Source organism: Macaca mulatta, chromosome 4 (genome assembly GCF_049350105.2).
Source record: "Macaca mulatta isolate MMU2019108-1 chromosome 4, T2T-MMU8v2.0, whole genome shotgun sequence".
NCBI classification, from domain to species: domain Eukaryota; kingdom Metazoa; phylum Chordata; class Mammalia; order Primates; family Cercopithecidae; genus Macaca; species Macaca mulatta.
This window is the reverse complement of record NC_133409.1, coordinates 66,010,051-66,026,997: the sequence shown is the minus strand read 5'-3', so window position 1 is coordinate 66,026,997 and position 16,947 is coordinate 66,010,051. Positions and strand designations below refer to the sequence as shown.

The 16,947-nt window shown below is 38.8% G+C and overlaps 1 protein-coding gene across 1 annotated transcript in view; it reads right to left on the bottom strand.

The window, feature by feature from the left end:
• Nucleotides 1–1,228: 1,228 nt before the first annotated feature.
• SAMD5 (sterile alpha motif domain containing 5) overlaps nucleotides 1,229–16,947 on the bottom strand; it is a 67,842-nt gene continuing 52,123 nt past the window's right edge. Inside the window, exon 2 of the mRNA XM_015137164.3 lies at nucleotides 1,229–6,838. Coding sequence (XP_014992650.3) covers nucleotides 6,776–6,838 — 63 coding nt within the window. The 3' untranslated portion in view covers nucleotides 1,229–6,775. The remainder of the gene's footprint in view (nucleotides 6,839–16,947) is intronic.

The following is a 16,947-nucleotide window of genomic DNA, read 5'->3' as shown; positions in this document are numbered from 1 at the left end:
TTATTTGTGAACTTTACTGCAGGCGTACATTTCCCTATTTTTAAAAAGTACTTTTTAGGGCTGCCCACCAGTGTCATGAACTTTTCTAAATATGCTTCTCAGATCAAGGAGGACTTGAAGTATAAGGTTTTAAGGCTGAAAGATCAGGTTTTCAAGCCACAATTCTGGCCCCTGCAGAGCCCTGGGGGCAGTTTGGAGCTTTAGTTTATGAACAAAAGGGTTATGTCTATGCCTTAAAAACCAGCGATCTAAGTTCAAACTAAGTCCATTCTAGAAAAATGAGTCTTTTTGGAAGGAGCCACAGAACGCTTTAGGTATACTTCCCAGGATTTGACATCAGACAAAAGCCAGGATTCAAGGAGATGGAAGAATGCCAATCGTCTGCTACCAACCTGGGGTGTTATCACGGACAGGCCACAAATTCCTGGCACGTTAGTCTCTTAACTACACAATTTATGAATCAGACTAGGTTATCCCCAAGGTCCTTTTCATTTCTAAAATTCAAATTCGTACATATTCCTCCTAATATTTACCATACATTTTTTTTCTTTATATTTACTTTCTTCTCATCTTGTATCCAGTGGGAAAAACAATGAGCACCATCATGAAATCATCGCACATGATGACATTTCTATAAAACCCAAAACACTGTGATAAAACGTCTTCAATTTAATGTCTGGGGACTGGTGACTGTGTTAAGCATGCACAGTAGTTACTCCACTTGCCAAAGGTCCTGAAGCCAGAAAGTAGTAAGGCTGGGATTCAAATCCAGTACTCTGTGTCTAATGACCACTGAAATACTGCTTATCTGGAGTTGACTCACAACACATTCCAGGTGATGGAGATTCAGGGGCTGCGGGAACCACAGCAGAAACACAGGTACAGAAACTCCACACATGGCCCCTCTTACCACCCGACAGCCCCCACCATCCCATCTCCCACCGTGGTGAGCCGCCATGACTGGCACAGAATCACACAAGAGAAGCCTACAACATACTCCTATGTAACAAGCATACCAAAGAATCCCAGCTCATAAAATGGATTTATTTCACTTTGGTGTGCAGTGTGGGAAGAGCCACTTTTTTCTTTCCAGTTAGAACTCTGATTTCCCATGCTGACCATAATGCTATAGCACCATAAACATTTACATATTGTCAATTTAAACAATGCACAAACTCCACCACATTCATCAAAATGTGGAAGATGACAAAAGAGGCCAAGGCGGAACCGCTGTGAAAGCCGTAACATTTATTGAAGAGCGGACATATGTTTGCAAATCACAGTGTGCATGGGCATACATTACATGGTTCATAATGTTGTTCCAATTAGGCTTTTCATAGTGCCTTCTCATAACATCCTTTTTAAAAATAATAATAACTGAAAGGAAAAAGAAAGTGTCAGTTGCAATTACATTTACAAAACCAAACTGCTGCTTTCAATTAGAGTGAATCTGTGCTTGGCTACTCAGATATACACGTGTAGATTTTCCAAGGCCCATGCACACACTTCTGTAGGGGCAGAAATTTTCTATGAACGATGGCTTTAACAACCCAAATAGTATCTCTAAACACTGACAAGCTGGAGCAACAGGGCAACAACTGCAATGAACAATACAATTTCTAACATTTGTCCCAGTCAACATACCACTTTGCCCCGGAGATACTTAACACAGCATTTCATTTTTGGAATGATAAGGGATAATTCATCTAATTAAGGGTATTATACAGAATATACCTACAAAAGACATTTCCCATCTTAAATAATACTTAGACAGTAGATTTATTATAGATTTACTTCCTTTTGGTCTAGTGGAAGAAATTTTGGCAAAATTGTTGAAAAAAAAATACTGCTTAGCTCTTAACATGGAATTTAGCCTCTCGTTTTCCTCTGTTAAAAGGTAGCTCTCAACTGCAGTAATAAAAAATAACACTTAATTTCCAGGAATTTAAACAATTTTTTTAAATTATCTATTTGATAAGTAGAAAAGTTATGTTCTTCATTTTTTCTTTTCTTTTTTTTTTTTTAGACAGAGTCTCACTCTGTTGCCCAGGTTGGAGTGCAGTGGCGCGTTCTGAGCTCACTGTAACCTCCACCTCCTGGGTTCAAGCCATTCTCCTGCCTTAGTAGCTGGGATTACAGCGCACGCCACCACACCCAGCTAATTTTGTTGTATTTTTAGTAGACACAGGGTTTCACCATGTTGGCCAGGCTGGTCTCAAACTCCTGACCTCAAATGATCTGCCCACCCCGGCCTCCCAAAGTGCTGGGATTACAGGCGTGAGCCACCCCGCCCCACCATTTTTTTCTGACTTACCTACCATTATTTTTTCCCTTTAAGCCTTTTATGGAAATATCTAAAATAGTAGTGATTAATGATCAAGGACTAGAAAGTTATTTATCTCCTCAGAGATTAATAATGTAAAGCTGAAGATGATTTTTTAATCAAAGAATCTGATAGTGTAAAATATCTGATGTAGGAATATGTAATTGATGACAACTGAGGGAGTTAATAAGAGTAAAATTAGAAAACTCTAAAAGAGAAAGCCTAATGGATTTGCTCTGCTCTGCACAATTTGTTTGATTTAATAAAGTAACTATGTGTGCACTGATATGGCTTTACTCTAAGCACAAGATGTCAGTTGATATAAAAAATTCCTAACACTTTGTACTCGGTCTGAGAATTGGCAGTGTAGGGTCAGACTTTCACTTATTTCACTATTCATCCCTAGATGCAATGTTCCACCCTTTATGCCTCATTTGCCTTGAAAATTCAGAACTCTTCCACCTGCCTGAACCTATTTTGATACCTAATTGAATATTACATATAAGAATCTATATAAAGCAAATGTTTTGTCCAAGCATTTTAATTATGTTAACTTGTTTTTTTGTTATTTTTCAACCCCCCGTGCAAGTGAGCTGTTAACAATACTCAGGCTCTTATAAAAGAAAAATTCAGATATGCTCATATCAATTTTCAAGCAGGTGCTTTCCAGTCCTTGGTACATCTGGTTTTTCTTTTCATAGAAAAGAGTTTGCCGATCCACCATCATCTGCTTTGTATCTTGGCTGGATTCTTCCCAGAAGATGCTATCAGGGAATAGCCCATTTGCACTCCTAATTTGTAAATCAGTCATAAAATCAGAGGAAAATGTACATATGCCACTCACTCATTTGTACATCAAATTTGTCAATCTGAAGCTGCCATAAAAAGAAGAAAGCTAATAAAATGCCTTCATATCTGTCTATGTGCCTATTTCCCCAGACTTGAAACTGCCGTCCATTAAGAATTTGCTGTTTTGTTTTGTTTCCAGATGGGGTCTTGCTCTTTTGCCCAGGATGGAGTGTTATTGTTTCCTTAAATCAAATTCTTTTCATTCAATCAATAAACATTTACTGAACTGCTATGATGAGCCAGTACTGTAGCCATTTTTATCCTTCCTTAGAGAAATCAAAGGGGACTTACTCAGTGGGTTTCAGGCAATGATAAGGAAATGTCAATTTATGTCTGAGTTTTCTAGTCAGCTTTAAGGTAATCTCTTCTACATAAGAAGAAATAAGACAACTGAGAGTAAAGAAGGGAAGGGAGAGAGGCAGTCAGCACCTGCTACATGCCTAGCACTGAGCCAAGGACTGTATGTGGGTGTAAAACTCTTAAGCCTCTTAAGATCTATAGAGGTATTTATTTTTCCCATTTTACAGACAAGGGAAAAGAAGCTTTAATGAGTTTCATAACTGCTCAAGATGATTCCCCAAGCCACAGTATAGCTTACATCCTTAACAGATTCACCACAGGAAAATACTACTGGAATAATTTTAGAATTTAAACTAAGACTTGAGTAACTCCAAAGTGCAGACTCAATGCTTACTGTTGTCATTGTTTATTGCATAACAACAAGATGCTATAAATACCTCTGAACTGAGAAACTGCTTGAACGCTCCAGGTTGAGAAACTACTATCCTTTGTTGCTATAAATGCAGTTTTTCCCACAATTACTGGTTCGGCTCCCACACGGGTAAGGAAAGAGCCCTTAACATTATGCCTTGGCTATGCCAAGAAATCTTTCATGTGAATAAAATCTTTTTTTACCTCCCTAAATTTTAAGATGAACTAAAGAAAATTTTGCTATGACCCTCCAAACTCCTCAATATTATCAAGTAAAAGTCTGTAATTAGTCTCTTTTAATGCTCTAGGAAATGCAAATCAAGATAATACTCTAGTTTTTATAACATATTTATTCTTAGTCAATTGCTACTTCTTTTATATTCAAAAGTTAAATATATTATTGGTGTTTAGATAAAAACAAAAAAACACTGAAAAAAATACTCCTCCTAAGACTAATTGTCTCCAGATACAATTCACTGTAAAAATAATTCCTTTCTCTTATATTCTACCTCTTACCTCATCTTGATTTTAATGCAAAGGAATTCATGGGCATCCTTCAATACTTCTTGCTTATTTGAAAGTTTTCTTCCTCTAGCTTTAACTAAGATGTCTTTTAAAAATCCACTGGCTTTTTTTGCTGACTGTGACTCTTACTTTAAGTAGAGCATTGTTATTTTCAAATTCTAACAGCAGACACAGAAAGGTTTAAACTTGGCAAAATAATTGAAGTTAGATATTACTCAAATAGAAAATAAAACTTGAAATGACCAAGGAACCCTTTTTCCATTGCAGTAGATTGCCTCGTAACGCCCACAGTGAAAGTAATAGATTTTTCAAAACTTGCGTTCTTTCTAGCAAAGTTCAACAAGTGCATGCAAATGTACATCTGTGAAATAAATCGGCCACAGACGCAACACCTGGAAATGAGGTCAAACAGGAAGCCATTTGTTACCACAATAAATTATATCTGTAATTTATACAGACTCCCCTACCACTTAAAAGAATCTGTCTTAGGAATTTTAAAGATCCTAGTTCATTTGGAAAAAAAAAAAAGATGAAAGGTTGACTGGAATATAATCCTTATGAAACTACAAGCTTTTGTATAGTTTAAGGACAACCTATACATGCTTTTAAAATTTAATTTCCTTACATTTGTGTATAATAAGGAGACTGATTTTGCTCATGCCTGAATTAACCTACAGAAATAGCTAAACTATTTAAACTTCAGATTTTTAAAGCAGTATTGTGTTAAAATTGCCCTTAGAAACCTAATATCCCTCTTAATTGCCTATCTATTCTTAGGAACCAAAATGGACCAGGAAAAAGTGAATGTAAGTTTCTTTTCCTTTGAGAGTTTCTTATTCTTCTTACCATGACAATGCTGATAGGAACTTACATCTTGTACGTACTTCTAAGTAGTAGATTCTGTAATGCAGTACTACTTGGGAGCTCTCAAAAATTGACAGCCTCAGAAGCCTGTTGCATGTCAACATCTTTTGCCATGGCTTCTTTCAACTAAGTTTTTGGTCCCATCAACATGGTTGCATTTTCTAAGCAGAAAATAAAACTACCAGCATCCAGGCCGGGTGTGGTGGCTCACGCCTGTAATCCCAGCATTACTGGAGGCCAAGGTGGGTGGATCACTTGAGGCCAGGAATTTGAGTCCAGCCTGGCCAACATGGTGAAACCCCATCTCTACTAAAAATACAAAAAAATTAGCTGAGGTGTGGTGGTAGGTGCCTATAATCCCAGCTACCAGGAGGCTGAGGCAGGAGAATTCCTTAAATCTGAGAGGCAAATGTTGCAGTGAGCCAAGATCGTGCCACTGCACTCCAGCCTGGGTGACAGAGCAACTCTGTCTCAAAAAAATAAAAAAATAAAACACAAAAAAACTACGAGCATCCAAACACAAGAACAATAAGAATTAGAAAAATTCTAGATTCATCTTAATTTCCTCCCCCCACCTCAATCTACTCTCTTTTTCGGCCGTAGTTCTACAGGGCTCCTCAGGCCACTGCCCCTGCCCACCTCCTGGCCTCCACAGGCCTGAAGTCAGAAGCCCGAAGAGCAAGGTGGGATAAAGCACTGCAGCTCAGAACGGGCTGTGGTCTGTGGCCCTGGCAGTCTCCATAGACTGCAAGAAACTAGCTATGAAGTAAAATAGCTGGCTCTTGCTTGATACATGTCAGAGCAAGACACTTTTATTTAGTCCTAATACTAAACCTCAGCCAGATTAAATTTAAAAAAAGAAGTTAGAAGAAATTGTCTTCCTTTGGTAATGTTCCTTAATTCATCAGCTTTATCATTGTACCAATATACAAAATAACTATATAAAAGCACCTTAAAATAAGAATTCCTTCACCAAACTATTCTACATAGAATTATATATCTTATCTTATGAAAACATGGTCCTATATGAAATGAAGTAGAATGTATGCTAGAATATAAAAATTAAAGCTACTTTTCTCAAATTAAAAGCAAAATTGGAAATAATATAATTACTACTTAATATCAGAAATCTATCTTTTTGTTATATTATACTTAAAGTAAGTTATGACTCAAATGCCTTAGCCAACCTCATCTGTTTTCATTAAGAATGGAAGGGAGAATGCCAAGAAATGCATAGGACTGTATCTCATAATGGTATCTTCTTAAAAAATGAACTCAGTACTTCTTTATGTGTGATAGTTCACTGCCTTATTTCTAGCTGCTATAAGCCAGTTACCCAGTTTACTAAGTTGATTATTCCAGAAATTGTCCAAGCAAAAAGTTAAGCTGATGAGTATTTCCAGGGTCATCATCCATTTCCCTTTTTGAAAGAAGGTTCTAAATATGCCCTTTTCCAGTCTTCAGGCACCTCATCAGTCCTCCACGAGGTCTCAAAAATGATATCTAGCGGTTCTGTGATGACTTCGGCCAATTCATTAAGTACTCTAGGATGCCAGCCATTGGGACCTGTGGATTTGAACATATCTGGGTTATTGAAGTTCTCCTTTACCCATTCTTCCCCTAGTCCATCATGGATTTCTGCTCCTATTTTTAAGTCATACTTATCTCTTTCTGCTTACCACATGGACTTTTGAAGAACAGCCCTAAGAGTTTTTGCTTGTTATCTATCAATTTTCTCTTTCAAGCTAATTAACAAAGAATGTATTTTATCCTTGTCAAGCCTATATTTTGTTTAAAAAGGTCTACTTTATTTTCCTTTTATGTTCCTTCTAAGAGGTGGAAACTTAAAAAAAAAAAAAGGTTAGATAAAAATATACCTTATAATAGTTCATCCTAAGTCACACTAAGTACTACACGTTAGTAACGTTAGTACCACAGCAACAGTCAATACATTGTGAGACATTCCCAAGGCAACCTATCTCATGCTGGAAGAGCACTTATCTATTCAGCTTGTAGCTGCAAGTGCTAATTTGAAATGCATCTTCCAAAGTAAAAATGATTCACAATCCTATTTAATCATTGTCATCTGTATGTATAAACAGTAACTTTTTCACATAGGCATATAAAAACCATAGTTGTATGTGAGCTGGAAAGAGGTTAATTAAGTATTTCTTACAAAGCAGCAACCTAGTCGAATTCATTTGCTGGGTGGTCTTTGCCATCAAAGTTCTTGGGTTTATATTACAGTAATTATCTCCAAGCTCTGATAGTTGTTGACAGTTTTAACCCCTTCATTGTCACAATTATCCCTCTGAAATTGAAAGGCAGCAGTAGATTACATTGCACTGCCCATCTGTCAGGGCTCTGCTGTGTGCCCACAATCCCTTGACAGATCTAGATGGACAAACAAGAGGAAGAAAAGGAAAGTTGGAAGGAAGAAGAAGGATGCCTGAGTCTTTCCTGGGAATTTTGTGCTGCTTAGATCTAACCACTTGCTTATTGAATTGGAAAACTATTGGAAAAGGTTAAATCAATTTTGTTCTCCTTTCTTTAGTTTTGTTTTTCTAGTCTCTATCTCTCCAACCTCTCCAAGCCTTGTAAGTGCCCAAAAAATAAAAATCATATTGCAGACATCATCAAGACTCTTTAAAAGAAGAATTCTGTACATTTCTCTAGGGTATAGCAATTTGTTGTAGCACCTGCCATTTTCACCCCTGCTCAAACAGCCACCTGCTGACGGCAATATGTTAGCTAATATGTCATTATTAATTAGTTTGGGTGGCACCATCAGGCAATCACATCTAAATAGATGGAAAGTATTACTATCCAGGCTCACGAAGTTTCTTTCTCCAGAGAATCAAGCTATTTTGCTGTAATACTAAGTAATGATATGTTACTACTAATTAATATATTCAAATAGTCGCCAAAATAAACCCATACGCAACCCAACACCTCTATTAAACATCAGCTCTTGTTATAAACTGCAAAAAAAGTAATCTTCAACCTATCTGAACAAACCAAGTTGTTGGGCTTTTGTGGGGAGGGAGGAGGAGTGAGGGAAAATTCTGTAGAGAAGGGAAGTTACCTGAATATAAAGAAGGTAACACTTTGGTTTTTTTTTTTTTTTTTTTTTTTTTTTTTTTTTTTTTTTTGAGATGGAGTCTCGCTTTGTCACCCAGGCTGGAGTACAGTGGTGTGATCTTGGCTCACTGCAAGCTCCGCCTCCTGGGTTCACGCTATTCTCCTGCCTCAGCCTCCCAAGTAGCTGGGACTACAGGCACCCGCCACCACGCCTGGCTAATTTTTTGTATTTTTAGTAAAGGCAGTGTTTCACCGTATTAGCCAGGATGGTCTCGATCTCCTGACCTTGTGATCTGCCCGCCTTGGCCTCCCAAAGTGCTGGGATTACAGGCGTGAGCCATTGTGCCTGGCCAACACTGGTTTTTAATGCTCTAATAAATGAATACATAAAAAGGCATTAACACCAAAAATTGCATTTCCTATAGAGTACAAGAAAACTAGCTATTTGTGTCAGAAAAAAATCCAGGAAAAGCCTTAGGTTACAGTGTTAGGGCACTCAGATGGCAGCAAGACTACTTCCAGGAAAAGAAAAGGCCACAGAGGGAGTCCGCTGTATCTTCAGGACATTCTCATTATAATGCAAGATTCCATGTCTGCCCCATGTTCAATAGACTTCTGCCTGAAGTCAGAGACATGATCCTGCCTACTTTCAAAGGTCACTTTGCTCTAGAAACATAGAAAAATAAAGAAAATGCCTTTGGACAGATTATCATCTAGCAAGCAAAGACACCTTGCCTATTAAACTCATCGAACGGTGTGAACCATGAAGTCATTTCACAAATCTAGTGTCAAACTAACAGCCTCCAAAACCTCTCATGCCTTTGATTCCACAAAAACAAATCACATTCATTAGACAAGTCCAGCCTTGCAATCTGCTATTTTTCATTCTTTGGGGGAGAGGGTGGGGGGCAGATGAACAGGATTTCCTCAATGGGTCATGGAGAGTTTCAAGATGTGAGAGCAGTCAGAGAGAACAATAATTAGTGGAGCACATGTTGCTTCACGACCATAGGACACGTCGGTGATTTCCCTGTGCCGAATGCTCCTTCATTCTTTTCTGGCTAATCACATCGTGGCACTCCAGAGGCCGGTCTTGATAGATCTCACTCTTCGAGTGGAACAGAAATGAACAGTTTTAAAATTCTGACAAGCTTGAAGGAGGTAACTGCTGAAGATAACTCTTACAGACAAACATTCACAGAGCTGTTCCCATACGTATCACACATTTCTCATATTTCATTTTCCCCCTAAATTCTCAGGCACACCCCTATGAAGAAAATAAAAGCTCTTTCTTCACTCCACCAAGAAAAATAATCTATTCACATGTGTTCACAGTCTTCTTTCTCGGTTATCATACTAGGTTGACTTAAAAATCACGAAAGGCATTGATCCCTTCTTAAAATTCTTGAAAGCTGGCCAGGCACGGTGGCTCACACCTGTAATCCCAGCACTTTGGGAGGCCGAGGCGGGCAGATCACAAGGTAGGACAGGAGACTGAGACCATCCTGGCCAAAATGGCGAAACCCTGTGTCTACTAAAAATACAAAAATTAGCTGGGCGTGGTGGTGTGTGCCTGTAGTCCCAGCTACTCAGGAAGCTGAGGCAGGAGAATCGCTTGAACCTGGGAGCTGGAGGTTGCAGTGTACTGATCGTGCCACTGTACTCCAGCCTGGCGACAAAGTAAGACTCCATCTCAAAAATAAATAAATAAATAAATAAATAAATAAATAAATAAATAAATTCATGAAAGCCAACCACTGCAGGAATAAATACCAAGTTATATTTTGGTGTCTTAACACCCCTAACGTTTTTCGTTTTTAAAGACAAGGTTTTGTTACTGTTGTTTTTTAAAGTGATTGCCAGAAGTTTCTTTGTAGTGTGCCAAATTATTATCTCCCTATTTCTAGGAGAACATTGCTAAAATGTTTACATCACAGTTGGTCTATTCTCCCCCTTTGACTTTGAGATCACTCTCAATCAGGGAGTTTTTACATTCAAGCCACCCAAACCTAATTCTTGGGTTGTGACTTTCTCAGTTTCATTTTTTCTAGGCTTTTACAGGGTTTGAGGGGCCCTTCATTTCAGAGGCTAGGCAGTTCTATGCCAAATCTCCTATCAGTGTTAGAATTCTAATCTGAGAAGCAGAGAGAGGCAGTAAAAGTTATTCAATGAATAAAGAAACTATTATCCTATGGTTAAAAATTAAGATTTATGAGATTGCATTTTTTTCTCAGTTGATTACTCTGATTTTTAACTGACTTCAAGTCTGTTACTCTTTTTAGCTTGTGATTTTCCCCCTAATTAAAGGCAATCAGAGTGATATGCAGGCTAAACACCATTCAGAAGTCATTTCTCTATTGTGACATTATTCTAAAGGATGTAGCTCAATTGCAGCTGTAGAACCAGTTGACACACATTTTCCATATTTGGTTGCTGAAGAAATATAACCAGTGACTGTATATTAATAGTATGTGAAATTTGCATACAATTTGGGAGACAACTGTGTAACAAAAAAATTGATGATGGTAGGATTGCTGCTTTCCATCCTTCTGGTAACACAGGGGCACTAAGCAGAGTCTTTGGGTGGTTGGTGACAAGACACAAGATTTTTTTGACCTCATGACAGAACTCAACTTCAGTTTTCCAACATTCAGCTACGTCACACTGGCTGTTACTATAGGACCAAGAAAGGTGGGAATTTGTGTGGAGAGAGGACAGTTAAATACAGACTCACCGTAACTGTAAATTTCTCCAAGGACAAAACCCCCACATTTCACATTTGTTCATATCTCCTATAGGAGCATTATATGTAATGTCAGCCACCACTACTGCTGATCAATTGAATCATCCCTACTATAATTTTCACAAAAATTTTTCACTAAACTAAATTCCTTTTAGAAAAGTTTAGTCTAGAAAGTCAGATAGTCTTTATTGCCTATACAATAAAGAAAACATGATCAACATATGTTCACTGAGCCCATATATGTCTTAACGATCATCTTTCCTCTAAGCATCTCCTCTTCGGCTTCTACACTGGGGAAGGCTCAGGCGGGCTCCCGAACCCAGAGGACTGAAGGATGCAATGTTAGGTTATACAAATGGCTGGCCTACACATGTGTCCCAATATGCTCTTTTTCTGTTTAAAGAGTCTTCTAGGGTACATTTTCTAAGATTCTATAGAAGAGAAAAATGTTTGGCCTACTCCAAAATGATCCACATTATGATCTACATGTATTTTCTTTCTTTCTTTCTTTTTTTTAATTTTAGAAGCAAATATCCAAATGCCATCCTAATTATAAACTCTTCTCACTGTCCTGTCTTCATCAGAGGTGTGTCCTTGGTAAGTGAAATAATTTTCTCTACTTCCCAGAGAAAAATTCAGGGCTTCTCGCTGCCTCTTCAGGGCCACACAAGTTCTAACCTTCATTCAGGACTTTTCTGCAGCTTTCGGCAAATGGAAAGTATAGTAGAGAGGCTGGCTGGACATTTTCCTATGGCTTTTTCTTCAGGAAGAAAGTATCAGAAACAAATTCAGAGTTTAAAAAACAAAAGCCTCTTTGTTTATGCTATCCTGGGGCATTAACCGATTTTATAATTTTTCCAACTGCATAGCTATGCAAATTCCCTACTTTCTTAAAAGTACTTTGCTGTACCCATCACTGACACTTCTGAGAATGCCAACTTCCTACACAAAAGAACAACCCACAGGGCTGTGGTCTGCAGGCGGCAGCTCCCAGAGACAGCTGCTTCTGAGGCTAGTGCCGCCTTACCGCCTGGAGTCAGGGACATGCCTTATCTCAGTCAGGAAGAAAGGACTGGGACTCTAACTGTTGGGAATTTTGTACTGTACTTTCAACCATTGTTTAATAATTAACAGCTGATCACAACAAGAAGCGGGGGCAAGGTCACCACTCTTTCAAGAAGTTCAATAGAACGATTAAGGAGGTATTTGGTCGTTGGAAAGGACAGTGATTTTAAGAACAAAGAGGGAGCTTGGGCATATTTACACACGGAGCAGAAGGATTCCATGGAGACAGACTAAATGCAAAAAACAAAGGGATAATTATGAACCATAATTATCACTTGGGTCGGAGTGGATAAGGGGGGAGTTAGTCTTAAAGGGGAGAGAGGTAATTTCTCATCAAAATCAGAAGGAATGAAGACAGATGGGTCAGTGGGCCCACACATTTGGAGGTCAGTGGGAGAAGCAGTGGGGGCGAGAGTGTGCTGTGGACCACTTCTCAGTTCTGATGAGCCAAGGCTACCTGCAGAAGAGCCCATGAGAGGGGTAAGGGCAGAGTTTCTAGGAGGACGAGGGAGAGATTCAAAAATAGCCACCAAGAGAACTATGACAGAGCTGAGGGCAGGTTTAGATTGGATTGACTGGAATCACAGTGATAGGTGCCTTTAGATTTTTCCTCTGTCTTGTGATTCAGGTTCTCCAAATACCATCCAAAATATGATCAAGACACAGGCCTTATAACTACGCAACACAAGCCCAGAACAGAAATAGCCATAAATACTGGAGTGTGCTGAACGCCAGTGTCTGGCCTCTACTGCAGTTCTTTAAAATATGGTGGGTCTTTGGATACAACACTTCTGTTGCCTGGCTCTCACCAGGCTCCTGGGCTGCTCACTTAAGGTTCTCATTCTCTCTCTCCTTCTGCCTCTCTCTCTCATCAACCTACTCCACAGGAAAATCATCTATTATTGTATACTAGTTGTCTTTGAAATCACCATTAACATTAATCTGCTAACTCATACTTCAGTTATCACCAATATAATTGCCATGACAGTGTGCTTATAGAACATACTATGATGATTATTACCTGCCGGCCCCAGCAATAGCAGCAAACGGCTGGTAACATTTACTGTGTGAACTCTCTCTGTGCCTACCTCCCAGGGACTGTGATGAGAATGTACACTTTTACATAATCACCTTTACTTCTTTTTTTTTTTTTTTCTTTTTTCTTATTATACTTTAAGTTCTAGGGTACATGTGCATAACGTGCAGGTTTGTTACATATGTATACTTGTGCCATGTTGCTGTGCTGCACCCATCAACTCGTCAGCACCCATCAACTCGTCATTTACATCCGGTATAACTCCCCATGCAATACCTCCCCCCTCCCCCCTCCCCATGATAGGCCCCGGTGTGTGATGTTCCCCTTCCCAAGTCCAAGTGATCTCATTGTTCAGTTCCCACCTATGAGTGAGAACACGCGGTGTTTGTTTTTCTGTTCTTGTGATAGTTTGCTAAGAATGATGGTTTCCAGCTGCATCCATGTCCCTACAAAGGACATAAACTCATCCGTTTTTATGGCTGCATAGTATTCCATGGTGTATATGTGCCACATTTTCTTAATCCAGTCTGTCACTGATGGGCATTTGGGTTGATTCCAAGTCTTTGCTATTGTGAATAGTGCCGCAATAAACATACGTGTGCATGTGTCTTTATAGCACCATGATTTATAATCCCTTGGGTATATCCCCAGTAATGGGATGGCTGGGTCATATGGTACATCTAGTTCTAGATCCTTGAGGAATCGCCATACTGTTTTCCATAATGGTTGAACTAGTTTACAATCCCACCAACAGTGTAAAAGTGTTCCTATTTCTCCACATCCTCTCCAGCACCTGTTGTTTCCTGACTTTTTAGTGATTGCCATTCTAACTGGTGTGAGATGGTATCTCATTGTGGTTTTGATTTGCATTTCTCTGATGGCCAGTGATGATGAGCATTTTTTCATGTGTCTGTTGGCTGTATGAATGTCTTCTTTTGAGAAATGTCTGTTCATATCCTTTGCCCACTTTTTGATGGGGTTGTTTGGTTTTTTCTTGTAAATTTGTTTGAGTTTTTTGTAGGTTCTGGATATTAGCCCTTTGTCAGATGAGTAGATTGCAAAAATTTTCTCCCATTCTGTAGGTTGCCTGTTCACTCTGATGGTAGTCTCTTTTGCTGTGCAGAAGCTCTTTAGTTTAATGAGATCCCATTTGTCAATTTTGGCTTTTGCTGCCGTTGCTTTTGGTGTTTTAGACATGAAGTCTTTGCCCATGCCTATGTCCTGAATGGTACTACCTAGGTTTTCCTCTAGGGTTTTTATGGTATTAGGTCTAACATTTAAGTCTCTAATCCATCTTGAATTAATTTTTGTATAAGGAGTAAGGAAAGGATCCAGTTTCAGCTTTCTACTTATGGCTAGCCAATTTTCCCAGCACCATTTATTAAATAGGGAATCCTTTCCCCATTTCTTGTTTCTCTCAGGTTTGTCAAAGATCAGATGGCTGTAGATGTGTGGTATTATTTCTGAGGACTCTGTTCTGTTCCATTGGTCTATATCTCTGTTTTGGTACCAGTACCATGCTGTTTTGGTTACTGTAGCCTTGCAGTATGGTTTGAAGTCAGGTAGCGTGATGCCTCCAGCATTGTTCTTTTGACTTAGGATTGTCTTGGAGATGCGGGCTCTTTTTTGGTTCCATATGAACTTTAAAGCAGTTTCTTCCAATTCTGTGAAGAAACTCGTTGGTAGCTTGATGGGGATGGCATTGAATCTATAAATAACCTTGGGCAGTATGGCCATTTTCACGATATTGATTCTTCCTATCCATGAGCATGGTATGTTCTTCCATTTGTTTGTGTCCTCTTTTATTTCACTGAGCAGTGGTTTGTAGTTCTCCTTGAAGAGGTCCTTTACATCCCTTGTAAGTTGGATTCCTAGGTATTTTATTCTCTTTGAAGCAATTGTGAATGGAAGTTCATTCATGATTTGGCTCTCTGTTTGTCTGTTACTGGTGTATAAGAATGCTTGTGATTTTTGCACATTAATTTTGTATCCTGAGACTTTGCTGAAGTTGCTTATCAGCTTAAGGAGATTTTGGACTGAGACAATGGGATTTTCTAAATATACAATCATGTCATCTGCAAACAGGGACAATTTCATTTCTTCTTTTCCTAACTGAATACCCTAGATTTCTTTCTCTTGCCTGATTGCCCTAGCCAGAACTTCCACCACTATGTTGAATAGGAGTGGTGAGAGAGGGCATCCCTGTCTTGTGCCAGTTTTCAAAGGGAATGCTTCCAGTTTTTGCCCATTCAGTATGATATTGGCTGTGGGTTTGTCATAAATAGCTCTTATTATTTTGAGGTACGTTCCATCAATACCAAATTTATTGAGAGTTTTTAGCATGAAGGGCTGTTGAATTTTGTCAAAAGCCTTTTGTACATCTATTGAGATAATCATGTGGTTCTTGTCTTTGGTTCTGTTTATATGCTGGATTATGTTTATTGATTTGCGAATGTTGAACCAGCCTTGCATCCCAGGGATGAGGCCCACTTGATCATGGTGGATAAGCTTTTTGATGTGCTGCTGAATCCGGTTTGCCAGTATTTTATTGAGGATTTTTGCATCGATGTTCATCAGGGATATTGGTCTAAAATTCTCTTTTTTTGTTGTGTCTCTGCCAGGCTTTGGTATCAGGATGATGTTGGCCTCATAAAATGAGTTAGGGAGGAGTCCCTCTTTTTCTATTGATTGGAATAGTTTCAGAAGGAATGGTACCAGCTCCTCCTTGTACCTCTGGTAGAATTCAGCTGTGAATCCATCTGGTCCTGGACTTTTTTTGGTTGGTAGGCTATTAATTATTGCCTCAATTTCAGAGCCTGCTATTGGTCTATGCAGGGATTCAACTTCTTCCTGGTTTAGTCTTGGAAGAGTGTACGTGTCCAGGAAATTATCCATTTCTTCTAGATTTTCTAGTTTATTTGCGTAGAGGTGTTATAGTATTCTCTGATGGTAGTTTGTATTTCTGTGGGGTCGGTGGTGATATCCCCTTTATCATTTTTTATTGCATCTATTTGATTCTTCTCTCTTTTCTTCTTTATTAGTCTTGCTAGCAGTCTGTCAATTTTGTTGATCTTTTCAAAAAACCAACTCCTAGATTCATTGATTTTTTGGAGGGTTTTTTGTGTCTCTATCTCCTTCAGTTCTGCTCTGATCTTTGTTATTTCTTGCCTTCTGCTAGCTTTTGAATGTGTTTGCTCTTGCTTCTCTAGTTCTTTTAATTGTGATGTTAGAGTGTCAATTTTAGATCTTTCCTGCTTTCTCTTGTGGGCATTTAGTGCTATAAATTTCCCTCTACACACTGCTTTAAATGTGTCCCAGAGATTCTGGTATGTTGTATCTTTGTTCTCATTGGTTTCAAAGAACATCTTTATTTCTGCCTTCATTTCATTATGTACCCAGTAGTCATTCAGAAGCAGGTTGTTCAGTTTCCATGTAGTTGAGCGGTTTTGATTGAGTTTCTTAGTCCTAAGTTCTAGTTTGATTGCACTGTGGTCTGAGAGACAGTTTGTTACAATTTCTGTTCTTGTACATTTGCTGAGGAGTGCTTTACTTCCAATTATGTGGTCAATTTTGGAATAAGTGCGATGTGGTGCTGAGAAGAATGTATATTCTGTTGATTTGGGGTGGAGAGTTCTGTAGATGTCTATTAGGTTTGCTGCAGAGATGAGTTCAATTCCTGGATATCCTTGTTAACTTTCTGTCTCGTTGATCTGTGTAATGTTGACAGTGGAGTGTTGAAGTCTCCCATTA